Source organism: Castor canadensis, chromosome 7 (genome assembly GCF_047511655.1).
Source record: "Castor canadensis chromosome 7, mCasCan1.hap1v2, whole genome shotgun sequence".
Classification (NCBI taxonomy): Eukaryota; Metazoa; Chordata; class Mammalia; order Rodentia; family Castoridae; genus Castor; species Castor canadensis.
In genome coordinates, this window is record NC_133392.1 from 157186530 (window position 1) to 157200551 (window position 14022).

Genomic DNA, 14022 nt, shown 5'->3' on the forward strand with positions numbered 1-14022 from the left:
ATGTTAGATTACAGGCATGTACCCACCACACCCAGCTCTGATTTTTTTTTTTTTTTTTTTTTTTTTGCAGTACTGGGGCTTGAATTCAGGGCCTTTACCTTAAGTCACTCTACCTTCCCTATTTTTGTGAATGGGTTTTTTGAGATAGGGTCTTGAGAAGTATTTGCCTGGATTGACTTTGAACTGTGATCCTTCTGTCTCTGCCTCCTGAGTAGCTAGGATTACAGGCATAAGCCCCTGGTGTCTGGCTGAATTTTTTTTTTTTAACTACAGTTTTCCTGATATAATCCACACATTCTTACATGTATAGGCCATATTTGCCGCAACTTATTATCAGCATTGTCCCTCAGCTAATACCTAAATTCTTAGTTTCGGACTCTGAATTATACTTAGAAGAAGCCGTTGAGAGAGCTAATTCTGTGGCTTTCTTCTGTGGAATCCTCTTCAGTATTTAATTTTCTGTGACCTCTCACGAGTGCTCTTACTTCTTTAGGCCTAAGGTTCTTTTTACGTGGGGCCGAAGTTTGAACTTAGGTTCACCCTTGAAAAGCAGGTGCTCTACTTCTTGAGCCACACCTCCAGTCCATTTTTGTTCTGGTTATTTTTGAGATGGGGTATCCCAAACCATTTTCCCAGGCTGGCTTCAAATTGTGGTCCTTCTGATCTTAGCCTTCCAAGTACCTCTATTACAGGTGTGAACCAACAGCACCCAGCAGGCCTTAGTTTCTTTGTTAAGCTCTAAGTTTGGGTCAGATGGCCTGTTAGGAACTTTGTATCACAGAAAACTTACAATTTTATGATTCCAGAGTTACGGCAAGTCCCAGTGTTATCCTTTGTATTTGTGTATGCATTTGTAACATTCACTTTTTCAGTTGTTGACTGGTTCTCTTTGTTCTCTTGTTTTTGAATGACAGCTGAATTTTGTTCCTGGTAGTCTGTTTATTTAGCCTGTCTCAGTTTAGTTTTGCTTGGAGGGCTAGCCTTCTGTCACCAGTTCACCAGTGACTTAACTCTCTTAACTTTGTCAAGAAGCTCATAGTTGCTGTTTGTGGCTAAGCAATAGCAGAATTTTAGAGCACTGGAATTGTTTGTTTATTCAAACGTACATAGTAGAGCCAGTGGGTTTTTGGGTATACTGGTGAGCTAAAAACAGACTTGGTTCCTACCCTCAAGGTCCTCTTGGCCTTGAGGGCAAGACAACAATTGAAAGAAATAATTACACAAAATAAATAAAAAATTGTGCCAATGGTATGGGTTGGAGGAGAGCTGGTGGTATTGTGAAAACTCAGAGGAGTTAGCTCCCGTTCTCACTTATGCCAGCACATAGAACTAAGAATAGCTGTGACTTCTATACAGTAGGCACGGTGCCTAGTTCATTCCATAGATGACATTTTATTTTGTACAGCAACTTCACAGAGTAGCCATATGAATGCCATCTTATAGATGAGGACTCAGAAGATTGAATTGTGTTCTGAAGATCATATTTGGAGCCAATAAACCTTGCTACTGAAGTTTTAATCCAGTTAGTTCACTGGGCTCTAAAGATTGCTCTTTCCTTGCCCCTGAGCATCTAGACTCAAGTCTATATGACATCTCTCACCAGTAATGTGAGATCTGTGTCATGGAATATCCTAGTGGGATTTATAAAACATGGTGACTTTATTCAAGTTAACAGAAGTTTTTCTTGATACCAGAATGAATAGGAATATATTATGGAATATTTCCATTTGAGGCTTGTTCATGACTACTTTGGAAGTACATGTTCATGCTGGAGAAATGTGAGAAACACAGCATATATCCTAGTCTTTCTTCTTACCATACTCATTTTCACCCCTGCTCCACAATCCATCTAAAAAGACGTGATTCTGATAAATTGCATTTTTGTTTTAAAATTTGTTGTATTTTCTTCAGGATCTACTGACTTTCTCTGGTCCCTTCCTAAAAAGTCTATCTATATACAGAGTTTCTAGAGTCTTCTTTCTGTCCATGTCATGTCCTTCTCAACTTAACACCCTATGGTAACAATAAGAATTCTCTGGTGTCTGATATTTACTATCTGAAGGATTAGAACAGGGAGAATTTCTCAGTGATCTCACTTACATGTGATACCAGCCAGAGAACAAAGTCTGACTTGAGAATTTGACTTTCTCAAGAGAGAAAGACTATAGTCTTAGTGCCTTGGGAATGGGCCGTAGATCACACTGCTGTTATATATGTCCCTAGGCTTAAGGGTAGGAAGTAGGTTTGAGTTGGGATGGGAAATCATGTTGACTCCCTGTAAAAGGTCTCGATTTTACCAGTTCTTTCTCTTGGTGTTTAAGGCAGTCTGTCTGTACAAATCTTCTTTTCCCCCTAGACTTAAGTCCTTTTCTCAAGCAGTCTTCATGATCATGCAGTCATATTTGGTCGTCTTGAGTAAGTATCTACAGACTGTGCTTCCACACCCTTCTTCTCTTCAGGGCCAAAGAGTGACTGACCATGTCATGTTCTTGGGCAAGCGTTCAGTTGACGTGTGCTTCTCAAGAAACCATCTCTGCAGTTGGCCATTGGCCTTCTCATCTCTGCAAAGATGCTTTTTCCTTTTTGATATTCAGTTGAAGGCTCCTTGCGCCTTTCTGGCCATTCCCTGTTTACTTCTTAGACTAAAACGTTTCCATGGTAACAGGTTACTTTTCAAAGGGAACATCTTGTCATTTTATTTAATCCACTGCAGCTGAAGAGGACTGAAATATTAAGTTGTAGTTGCTATGGATACTGCTTTGTTAAACTGGTTTCTTTTGTATCAGATTTCATATACAATGAATTTCTTTCTGGGTTTTTCTTTTTTAATATTCAAGAAATAAACACAATGACTTATCATTGTTGTAATTTGGTTTGGGGGGCTTTTTTTTTTTTCCCACATTCCAAAGTGATGATTTGTAGAATAATGAAAGCTAAACCTCAGCTGTTTTGAAAACAGGATGGTGACAATTCCTCTAAGCTTCATTTTCCTCATCTGTATAGATAGAGGTTATAATAGCACCTGTCTTATAGGGTCATCCTTGATTAGATAAGAAAATACAAGAAAATTGCTGAGCTTGCAGTACATGGTACACAGTCAGTATATTAGTTATTTGCTTTATGTTTGTTGCAGTTAGTATTATTATTACTGTCTTACAAAGTGGAGATTCTACCTCATTAGGGTTGTCACAGGAATAAGGAAGTAATGTATACCTGGTAAAGGAAGTACCTAATGAGTGATACCTAGTATTACTTTTTCCTGTGTTTGTCATATAACTATTAAATACCTGGATTTAGGATAGTGAATGTGAAAAGTCTGAGAAAAGGATGAAGATGTATGTTCACTGCATATCTTGCATTATCCTGGAAATGACTTATCTTTGGTCTTTTATTTTATATAGTAGTATCCTTCATGTATCTTGGCTAGGATTTATGCTGTCCTTGTTCTGAATCTTTCTTCTTATTGATAACTAGCCCTGCTGGTTTTGCCCAGCTCTACTGTGTTAATTATGCAGCATTATATATCCAAGTAGAAACCTCCAGTAGTAACTAAGTAGTTTTGAACACAGACTAGAATGAGATCTGAATTTCTGTAACTTATAAATACTAATGCTGTTGTAAATGTCAAACCATGTATTAAATTAATACCTAGAAATAAGATAATACTGTAAGAGCACCTGGGACAGATAGTAAATGCTTAGATATTAACCAGTATTGTTCATAATCAAAGGATAAATCTGGCATCATCTAGATTGGGAACCTTTTGAATTCCAGCTTTTTCTGAAGTTCAGAATATGTCACGATCATTGCTTCTCAAAGAATGGTTTTTTGTGTGCCTCACTTTTTAAAAATTTTTTTGTTCCTTTTTTTTTTTTTCTTATTCTTTTTTTTTATTTTTTAAAATTTTGGTGCTGGGTGGGCGAAATCCCAATTCTTGACGTCTTGTCTTTTTAATACTTCATACAAGGAAATGGGAAGGATGTGAAAGTCTTGTCCTACAGACCAGAAGAAGATGGTTGTCTTCAGAAGACACCCTTTGTGATTGTTGCTGAGAAGCTGAGCTAGTCCTCATATTCTTGGAACACCATTTCTGGTTTTGTTGGTTTGTTTTGTGCTGAATTTTACTTTTGGTGGTGCTGTGGTTGAAGTCAGAGCTTTGTGCTTGCTAGGCTGGCACTCTACCACTTGAGCCATGCTTCTGGTCCTGTTTGAAAGAACAACTGACAGCCCAACTGTGGGATTTGGTAACATTTTCTTGAAAATGAATGGAGTGAGTCTGACATTTTAAGGAAAAGAGCTGTTAGTACTAAAATTTGGACTTTGAGGTAAAAATTGGAATTTTACAAAACATGTACCCAATGCCCAGTGTGCTGGTGCACTTCTATGGTCGCAGCTGCTTCAGAGGCTGAGGTAGGAGGACTGCCGTTGGAGACCTGCCTGGGCAAAGTTAGCACGAGATCATATCAGAAAAACTAAAAGCAAAAGAACTTGGGATGGGGGCCATGGCTCAAGTGGTAGAGCACTTCCCAGGCATAACCCCCCCCCCCGACACACACATACACACATTTGCACCTACCATTGTGAATATGACAACTTCTCTATACTTGAAAGGCTTTTGTATGAGATGGATGCTGATATTAATGTGATTTGGTTTTAAAAACACTGTATCATGCCAGGCACTGGTGGCTCACACCTATAAGCCTATCTATTTGGGAGGCTGAGATCAGAAGAATCATGGTTCAAGACTAGCTCATACAAACACTTTGCTAGACCCCATCTCTAAAAATAGCCAGAGCAAAATGTGCTCAATCAATAGAGTGCCTGCTAGGAAGCATGAAGCCCTGAGTTCAACCCCATCCCAGTCCCATTCCCCCCCAAAAATACTCTATTAATATTTGGAAGATCTACAAAACTTAGTGAACCAGTATTTTCCATTTAACCCATACATCACATTTACAAAATTGTATCTGAGTAGAAGATCCATTCAAAGGGCTCAGCAGATCATGGATATTATGTTCAAATCCAAAAGATTACTGACACGCTTTTAGATTCACATTGTACACAGTTCTTTAAGAAATTGTGTTTTGTTGTCCCAGTGTGGTGGTTCACACCTGTAATCCTAACTACGTGGGAGGCCAGCCTGGGCAAATAGTTCACAAGACCACATGTCCAAAAGAACCAGACCAAATGGACCTGAGTTCAAACCTCAGTTCCTTCAAAAGAAAAAAAAAATTTTTTTCTAATGTTTATCCTATTTCCTGTAATTCCTAGATGTTGTAGGCTAATGCCATTGTTTGCACCTTAGATTCTAATCCTACTTCAAAATAAGTTTATCATTTGGTATGAAACCCTGGTTTTTAAAAGATGCATATGGTTTAAAAATACTTTTGTTGTGAAGGCAGATTTTTAAATAAATTGTTAAAGAGGTTGTTTTATTTTGTGTTTTGTAACCTACTTGTTAGTAGTTTCTTGATATAAACTTAGAAGAGCCAGGCACCAGTATCTCATGCCTGTAATGCTAGCTAATCAGGAGGCAGAAATCAGGAGAATCGAACTTTGAGGCCAACCATAGCAACTAGTTCGAGAGACCCTATCTTGAAAATATCCAACACTAAAAAGGGTTAGTGGAGTGACTGAAGTGATGGAGCACTTACCTAGCAAGCATGAGGTCCTGAGTTCAAATCTCAGTACCACCTGACTTTTGGATTTGGAGAAAGGGAAGTAGAGTCTTGTAAGAATGACACAGAGCAAATGAAGCTAGGCTCTGTCACCTGGCATATCTGTTGGGCTCATTCCCTCCCTTTTTCTTTTCCAAATTTTTATTTTATAAAACTGTCATATATAACAGTATTTTATATTGACCACCTGTTGGCACTTGTCATCTGATGTATTGTCTGTTTTTACCTGATTTGAATGTAAATTTTGTTGATTGCTTTATTCTAGTACCTATGAATGAGTGAATGACCAAGAGATCCAACGCACTTTAAGATCCCTGGGTCATCTTACTTGTATTTAATGAGGTCTATGGCAGGGTGCCCCACAGTGTTTCGAAAAGGAGATGTGTCTGACTGAAATTGTCTCTAAGGCCAGAAAGAATGATGGCACAGGAAGGTACTCAGGATCGAGGCCATGGTGGCAGTCAGGGCTTTAGAAGGAAAAGGTGTTAGGGATTTTTTTTTTTTTTTGGTGGGGGGTGCATACATGTATGAAGCAGCATTAGAAATAATGGGGAAATTAATTCTTCTTAGGTTGTCCTTCATTTACTTGAAGGAAATTATTTTCCTTGAAAACTATGAGAATGTTTGTATCAGAACTATACTGTGCTAACTTAATCTGTTCTTTTCATGACAGGAGGCTGAACAGTACTCAGGGGGAAATTCGTGTTGGTCCTAGCCATCAGGTAAAGTACATCTCAGTAACTTCTTTAATAGGTTTTTAGTTCTTATTTTTCTCCTGAATTTTTATTCTGTTGAGCAGCATCTTTAAAATGTTCTTTAAATATTTTATAGGAAATTTTATATAAATACAAAGTTAGAGCTTTATTTTGCTTGTTGTAGTTGTTTGAGACAGTAGCTCTAGCCCTAGGGTATCTAGGCTAGCCTGGAACTCCATTTCTTCTGCCTTAGCCTCCTGAGTGCTTGGATTATAAGCATGTACCACCACACCTGGCTTCAGAGTTGGCTTTATCCCCAGATCACCATATAGTTTTAAAATTTTGTGGTAAAATGTGCATAATATTAAATTTGCCATCTTAAGCATTTTTGAGTGTATAGTTCAGTGACATTAAGTACATTATTGTTGTGCCATCACCACCACTCATCTCCAGAACTTTTTAACACTTACAGAACTCAAACTCTGTACTCACTAAGCAGTAACTTTGTTTGTCCTCTTGCCCAAGTTGCTGAAACCACTGTTGTTCTTCCTATCTGTGTGTTTTGACTACTCTGTATCATGTAAGTGGAATTGTTACAGTGTCTGTCCTTTGTGACTAATTTATTCCACTCAGTTTAAGGTTCCTCTATCTTGTAGAACATGCCAAAATCTCCTTTTTTATGGATGAATAATTTATTGCATCTTAATATCAGTTTGTTTATACATTCACTAATTGGTGACCATTTATTTACTACATACTTTGATTAAAAAGATGTTTTAGGCTGGGAGTGTAGCTGAGTAGTAGAGTACTTACCTCACACATGTCAGGTCCAAGCTTCCATTCTCCGTACAACCAAAAAGAGGAAGAGAGAGGAAAAAAAAAAGATTTTTAAAGATGTCTCCAGATGTTTCTTCTTCAGAAGAGTCAAGATGGTCAGTACGTTTTAGTTGGAAGCTTGTATGGTGAACTGTGCTCCCGTGTTTTCTTCAGTTTACTAAGACTCCTCTGCCTGGGAGGGCTCCGGCTCGGCATGGTCATTCACTTCTCATGGGCCTGTGCTCTGCTGGGCTTCCTTCAGGTCCTCCTTGTGCTTTCCCGTCGATTCTGAGATGCACTTTCCCTCACACTTTGTGTCTGCATTTGGGCTTCATTGCATATTCTATGGTGTGATTATAATTTGGGGTTTTTTGTTTGGTTTTTGAGGTACTGGAAATTAAAATGTGATTATAATTTGTTGTCATCCTTTGCCTCTTCTGAAGCACAAAGGATAATAATGACTCTTCAAATAAATAAAACAGCAAGTATTGAGAGGAAGAAAGGATTAACCTTCTTTTTCCCCTTAGGAGTCAAGACAGTTTCCCTGGAGTGTTCCCAGAATGCCACACATCATGTTGCTGTGGACTGGGTCATGTGTCCTTTTCTCCAGGAAAGTGCTGTAGCATGATTGGCATGCAGAGTTGTTTAAGCTGAAGTGGATGTTGGGGAGTCAGCAGCTGTGACTGTCATGTGTAGAGGCAGGAGATTCTTAAATGAGCATAGAGGTTTTAGGTATCTACTAGATTTGAGGTTTTTTTTTTTTTGCGTGGGGTGATGGCACTGGACTTCATGATTGCTAGGCACTCTTACCACTTGAGCCACTCTGCCAGCCCTCAAGTATAGCATTTTGGGGTATATCTGATTACTGCCTCTGCACTGTGTTTTTGTTGCTTTATGCCTCTGAGCTTGGAACCCAGGGTCTTCTGCATGCTAGGCACTTTACCCTAGCTCTGGATGTAGTTTTTGTTTTGTTTTTGAAACAGGGTATTGCTATGTAACCCAGGCTGGCCTTGAACTTCTGATCTTCTTGCCTTTCTCCCAAGTGTTAGGATTACACATATGTGCCACCACACCCTGCTTGATCTGTGTTTTTAGTCAGGGATCCAGTGCTTGCCTGGCACCACTCAGTTGCATTCCCTTCCTCTGCTTTTGCCTGTGCTGTGTATTCCTACTCACTTTCTCTCCCATTGTGTTTACAAGGTCCTGAGACCTTTGTACCAGACATTTAAAGGTTTGTTTCCTATTACATAGAATAAATGCTTCCTAGCAAAAAATTCCTAAATTCTTAGAAAAGGAGATTTCCTAGTCTTTGAGTTTTACATGCTTTCATTGAAAATCAGATAGTTATTTTATGTGAGGTCTTAAACACATGTCATATGCTTTATTTTCAAAAAGGAAGGCTTTGGAGCACCAGCAGTAACAGTACTCCTATGACTTAGCAACATTTATCTTCTTAGAAATTGTTAGGTTTTTACTAGAAAAGATGCTAACATATATAAAAGCAGAGAAAAAGTAAACAATGAAGCCCTCGTCATTTTTGCTCAGCTTTCACAAATATCAAGTCCTAGTCATACTTTTTTTGATTCTCCCTCACCTCTTCCTCCATTATTTCTTAAAATGCATTACAGTTATATTACTTTAGTTGTAGATATTCCAAGGAACGGGCTCTTTTAAAAGTCACATTCATAATATTTGACACTAAATAAAATTCACAGGGTTTTTCCATGGGACTGGGAATTGAACTCAGGGCCTTGTGCTTGCTAGGCAGACACTCTACCACTTGAGCCAAAACTCAATCCCAGTTTCTTAATATTCAACAATCTACTCTGTCCACATTTTCCTATTTGTCTGTGTCAGTCTCTCGTCTCTCGTCTCTCTCTCTTTCTCGCTCTTTTTCTTTTTAGTTGTAGTTGGAATCTAAATAAGAATCATTCCCTGGAATTGGTGTATAATTCATGGGCTTTTGCCTACTCTCCCCTTCCCTAGTCTATGTGTTGAAGGAAGGGAGTGTTTTGTCCTTATAGGATATCCCGCACATGAGATCTGATTGCATCTTTTTGTGCCATTAGATTTCTTCCTTTGTTTTTTGCATTTCTTGATTAGTTGTTAAGTCCTATTCTAGTTTAATATCCTGCCTTAAGAATACTTCATAGGCACTGTTAGTATTTCTTCCAGAATGCACATGTTTCTTTTTTAAGGATAGTTAGCCTCCATTGATTATTTCTTAGATCCATTGTTTCATTAGAGATTTTAAGATAATAGTCGAATTCTGCTATCTGTTCACTCACTTGCTGAATAAATGAAACTTCCCTATTGTCAAGTTCTTGGTTCTGAGGAAAGGCAAGAAAAATGCTTGATTCTTTTCCTCTGCTTACCAGTTTTCAAAATACCGAATGAGTTCCATAGCATCTTCTAATGATCACCAGTGAATTTAAAATTACTTGTTATCTTTAATCAGTTCTTTTTGATGATTGAATGCTGTTTTTGGGGTTAGTAGGAACATCCTTCTCATGTCTTTATTCTTTTGACTTGATCCTCCTGGTCTTTGATAAGTCCTTTTTATCTGGTATAACATGATTTTAATGTCTCGCCTTGTACATTTCCTTCTCTAGATCTGGAATTAAACTTTGCTCAAAGGAGCCCCCATTTGCTTTGGTGGAGAGTGCATTTAGAAACTGGTTGGGAGAGTTGCTTTTTCTAGGCTGTTTCCATGGACAGAACTAAGAATCGTGTTTTGTTTTGTTTTTAAATAAAATATATTGTGAATTCATACTGATACATCTAATTTCAAAACTTTATCTAGCATTTATATTAATCCTGTTGTTCGCTCATCTATATCTGTATCTTTTCTTAAATCCCAGTTTTATTAGCAGCAACATAATTTATTTGCTTTTATCCCATTATTTTAAAGCTGAGGATATCAATACTCACACTGCTACAAACAGTATGAATTATTATTTGGTTTTGGTGCTGGGAATTCAACAGGGTTTTGCACATGCAGAACACATGCTTTGCCTCTGAGTGCAGCAGTGCACTGTTACATTTTGTTTTATCCTTTGAGTATATCCCGCTAGGGCTGTATAGGCAAATTAATGGTTTAGAGTTTCTTGAAATAGTTCCTAGAATGGAATCAACTCAGTGTATCAATATATGTGGGGTTTTGTTTGTTTGTTCTCATTTGCTGTAGAGGTTTTATGAGATTGTTATTTATTATTATTATTTCTTTTGGCAGCACTGGGGGTTGAACTCAAGGCCTCATGCTTGCTAAGCAGGTGCTCTATGACTGGAACCACTCTGCCAGTCCAATAAACTTCTTCTTTTTTTTTTTTTTTCTTTTTCTTTCTTCCTTTGTTAGATAAATGATACCATAAGAAACACACTTTTCACAACCTTTCTGTTTTCTTTCCACAATATATCCTTGTGTTTGTTTCCTCCACGGCAGCACATAGAGCTGCTGCTTCTTTCCCCTCTGTCGCTCATAGAGCTCTGTGTGTGGGTGCAACAGTCATTCTGCCAGTTCCTGCTGACTGTTACTTGTATTGCTATTACAAGCAGAGCTGCAATGAACAGCTCTAGAATGTATCTTTTTGATTTTTCTAGAATGTATCTTTTTGGCATATCCTCAGAAGGCTGAGTGGTTGGCCTACACAGCAAGTGTATGTTGTAATCTGTGAGAACTGATTGTAATAAATGAGAAATGATATCTGCCATTAATCTATATTTCTCTTGTCAGCAAGGTTAGCCACCATCTCTTATCATTAAAGCCAATTCATTTCTTTTTCTGTATGTTATCTAGTTATATTTCTAGTCCATTTGGCAAGCGATTGGTCCTGCATCCCAGCAGTAGTACTTTTTAATTAATTTAACAAATAGTCATTAAACAACTATTGTACTGCGTGATTATACTTGGTGCTAGGGTAGTAAAGCTCAGTACTAATGTCAAAGACTTTATGATGCCAGTATCATGGTTTAATTTTATCCAAGTATTTTTACTATGTATTAACCATAATTAATTGTGGAACCCAATGAAATGTTTTAATACTAAATCAAAGAAGAGCATCCTTATATTGGCCATGTTAGTGCATGTCTTTTATCCCAGCACTTGGGAGACTGAGGCAGGAGGATCTTGAGTTTCAGACCAGCCTAGGCTACACAGCAAGATACTGTCCTAAAAAAAAAAATCTTTGTTTGTGAAGAGTCAGTGCTTCATTTATGTAATACATTTAGAGACATCAAAGATGGCCTATAAAGTAGAGGTTACAGAGTGCTGGCTTGACAGACACATGATCTGTTCATATTGTATTTTGCCATACAGTTGCTTTTAAAAATTTGTATATTCAACATTTAAAAACATGAGCTTTCACATAATAGTGAAATTTTCTGGAGTTTGGGGAAAAAATTGGAGGATGTACAAACACTAGTTCTCATGTAGATAGCTCCTCTGTCTTTGTTTCCCCATGGTGCACTTCACTCCTCAGTATGTAATTTAACCTGCATGTCCAATATGGGGGCCACTGCCTGTACACGGCTATTGAGCATTTGCACCATGGCTAGTACAGTTTAGGATGTGGTGTTTTGTTTAATGTGACTACTAGATTTTTCTTAAAAATGTGGCTCTCGTTTCATTTCTGTTGGACAGTGCTGGCTTATCCTCTTGATACTTCATTTATTTGATCTTTTTGCCTGAGTTCTGTGTACACTGGTGCTTCTAAACTCCAGTTTAGTTTAAAATATCAAGCTAATATGCCTATGTTCATCTTTTGCTCAGATAAGAACATTGGGTATCTTGTAGGTGTTTGACCTTTTCATAGATCTCTAATGGTTATGGTAGTCATGGTACCTACTTACCACAGCAGAGTGAGGATAAAAAGATGCCAGAGATATTTAATGTGGTGACTTAGAGTCTTGGTTGTTGAACACTGTTGTTAAATATCTTTTTTTCTTTCTTGGAAGTATACTTTATGTACAGTGAACTGTTCTTAAGTACACTGTTCAGTTCACTCTGATGATTCATATCAAGACATACATTTCTTTTATCCCAGAAAGGTCCTTCCTGTCCCTCACAAAGAAGTTTCCTCCCCTCATGCAGCCACTGCTCTCTTTCTATCATGCAAGTGTTAGTATTGAGTATGTTTTTAGTGTTACCTTTAATAGTTCATCTTTTTTTTTTAACCATGATTTATCTTGCTGTGTACTCTCTTGAGAGTAAAACTAATCCAATGGGGGTAGCTCACTTAATTTTTTTAGCAAATATTCTTAGGTAAGTGTTTGTTATTTGTATTTCTTCCTTATAAATTTATTATGCTGGAAATGTATGTGTGTCTTTTTTTATCAAGTAGCTATTACCTCCTATGACATTTTTCCATTTTGTTAATTTGATTCATGCATCTATTTATTTCACTCTTTGGATCATATTGGTACAGGTACTTTGACACTGTTTGCTGCTCCTTAAATAGAGATGAAGCAATGTTTTGTGACATTTTCTATGGTGAAATGTTTCTGACATGTGTTATAGGCCAATTTAAATGACTCATGGTTTTGCTGTTATTTTTCTGCTGCCTAAAGAAAGAGACTCAGTACCCCATTGCATCGATTCCCAAAAGACTGGCTCCTGAGACAGCTCTTTCTAGTACATGCCTACCTCCTTGGTGACTTCTTCATCCCTGTCTTACAGGCCAAACTTCCAGATTTGCAACCATTTCCTTCTCCAGATGGTGATTCTGTGACTCAACATGAGGAACTGGTCTGGATGCCTGGAGTTAATGACTGTGACCTTCTTATGTACTTGAGGGCAGCAAGGTAATGGGAGTCTGCCCCATCCTGCTTTGTGAATTAGACCATCTGAACTGATTAGTAGATAATAAACTTGCTCATTTTCCCTGAAATTTTATTCATAAATAGGGCATTGTCTGACTTTATGTTTTACCATACCCTCTATAGTCAGAACCTGATCCTTACCAGAGGAGTCATGTGAAAGTCATGTTTTCCTTGGTATTTGCCTCACATCAGACTTCAGAACTCTTCAGAAGGAAAACATTTTAAACCACACATGCAGTTATAAGCACCTCTCACCCCAGTTGAGTAATTGAGTCATTCACCCCATCTCACAGTTCCATTCCCAATTTCATGTTCTAGTCTGGGACTGTTCTTTAGTGCCTGACCTGAATTTGATATTTTTGTGGCTTACTTACATGAGAACGCTTATCTGTGATTGCCCTGTAGTACTTGCTAATATATAAATGCCAAAGATACAAAAGAAATTTAAATCCATTCTGAACATGCCATTGCCCAGGCAGAGAGCCTTCCTTTGTCTGCAGTGATTTTGGAGACCTGTAGCAGCATCACCAGTGTGTAAAACAAAATACTGGAAGACAAGGCTTTAGGCATGTGAATTCTATCTGTGGCTGTTTTTGGTCAGCTGTGCTGTGCATAGTGGCCGAGAGTGCAGATGAGAATGTGTAAGTGGTGTGAATGACCATCTTTGGTTTCTTTTTTAATCTCTGATTTTTTACTTTAATTCTCCTAAAGGTAGTTGATGTATAGATGAGAGGAATTAATTCACATGTTTCTAGAGGCTTTTAAAACTGTAATTAACATATAATTGTGCATATGGAGACTTTTCTCTCAAGATCATAATTAGTGAAGTACTGTGGCAAAAAAGTTTAGATTATTCATGTGCTTACCTCTGAAATCTCAGTACTAATAAAGCTGGGGAAGAGTAACCCAATGGGGTGACTGAAAGAGGGAGTAGTAGAGGCAGGATTGAGAACTCTGGCTTACCTTGAGTGTGGTTTGGACTGAGATATATTCTGAAAACTGAGGTTTAAAATCGC

The 14022-nt window shown here is 37.9% G+C and overlaps 1 protein-coding gene across 9 annotated transcripts in view; it reads left to right on the forward strand.

Moving 5' to 3' along the window:
- Rere (arginine-glutamic acid dipeptide repeats) overlaps positions 1–14022 on the forward strand; it is a 379832-nt gene that overhangs the window by 250374 nt on the left and 115436 nt on the right. For all 9 annotated transcript variants that reach the window (XM_074081432.1, XM_074081437.1, XM_074081435.1 and 6 more), the window contains 2 exons: positions 6352–6400; positions 12864–12988. In XM_074081432.1, coding sequence (XP_073937533.1) covers positions 6352–6400; positions 12864–12988 — 174 coding nt within the window. The remainder of the gene's footprint in view (positions 1–6351; positions 6401–12863; positions 12989–14022) is intronic.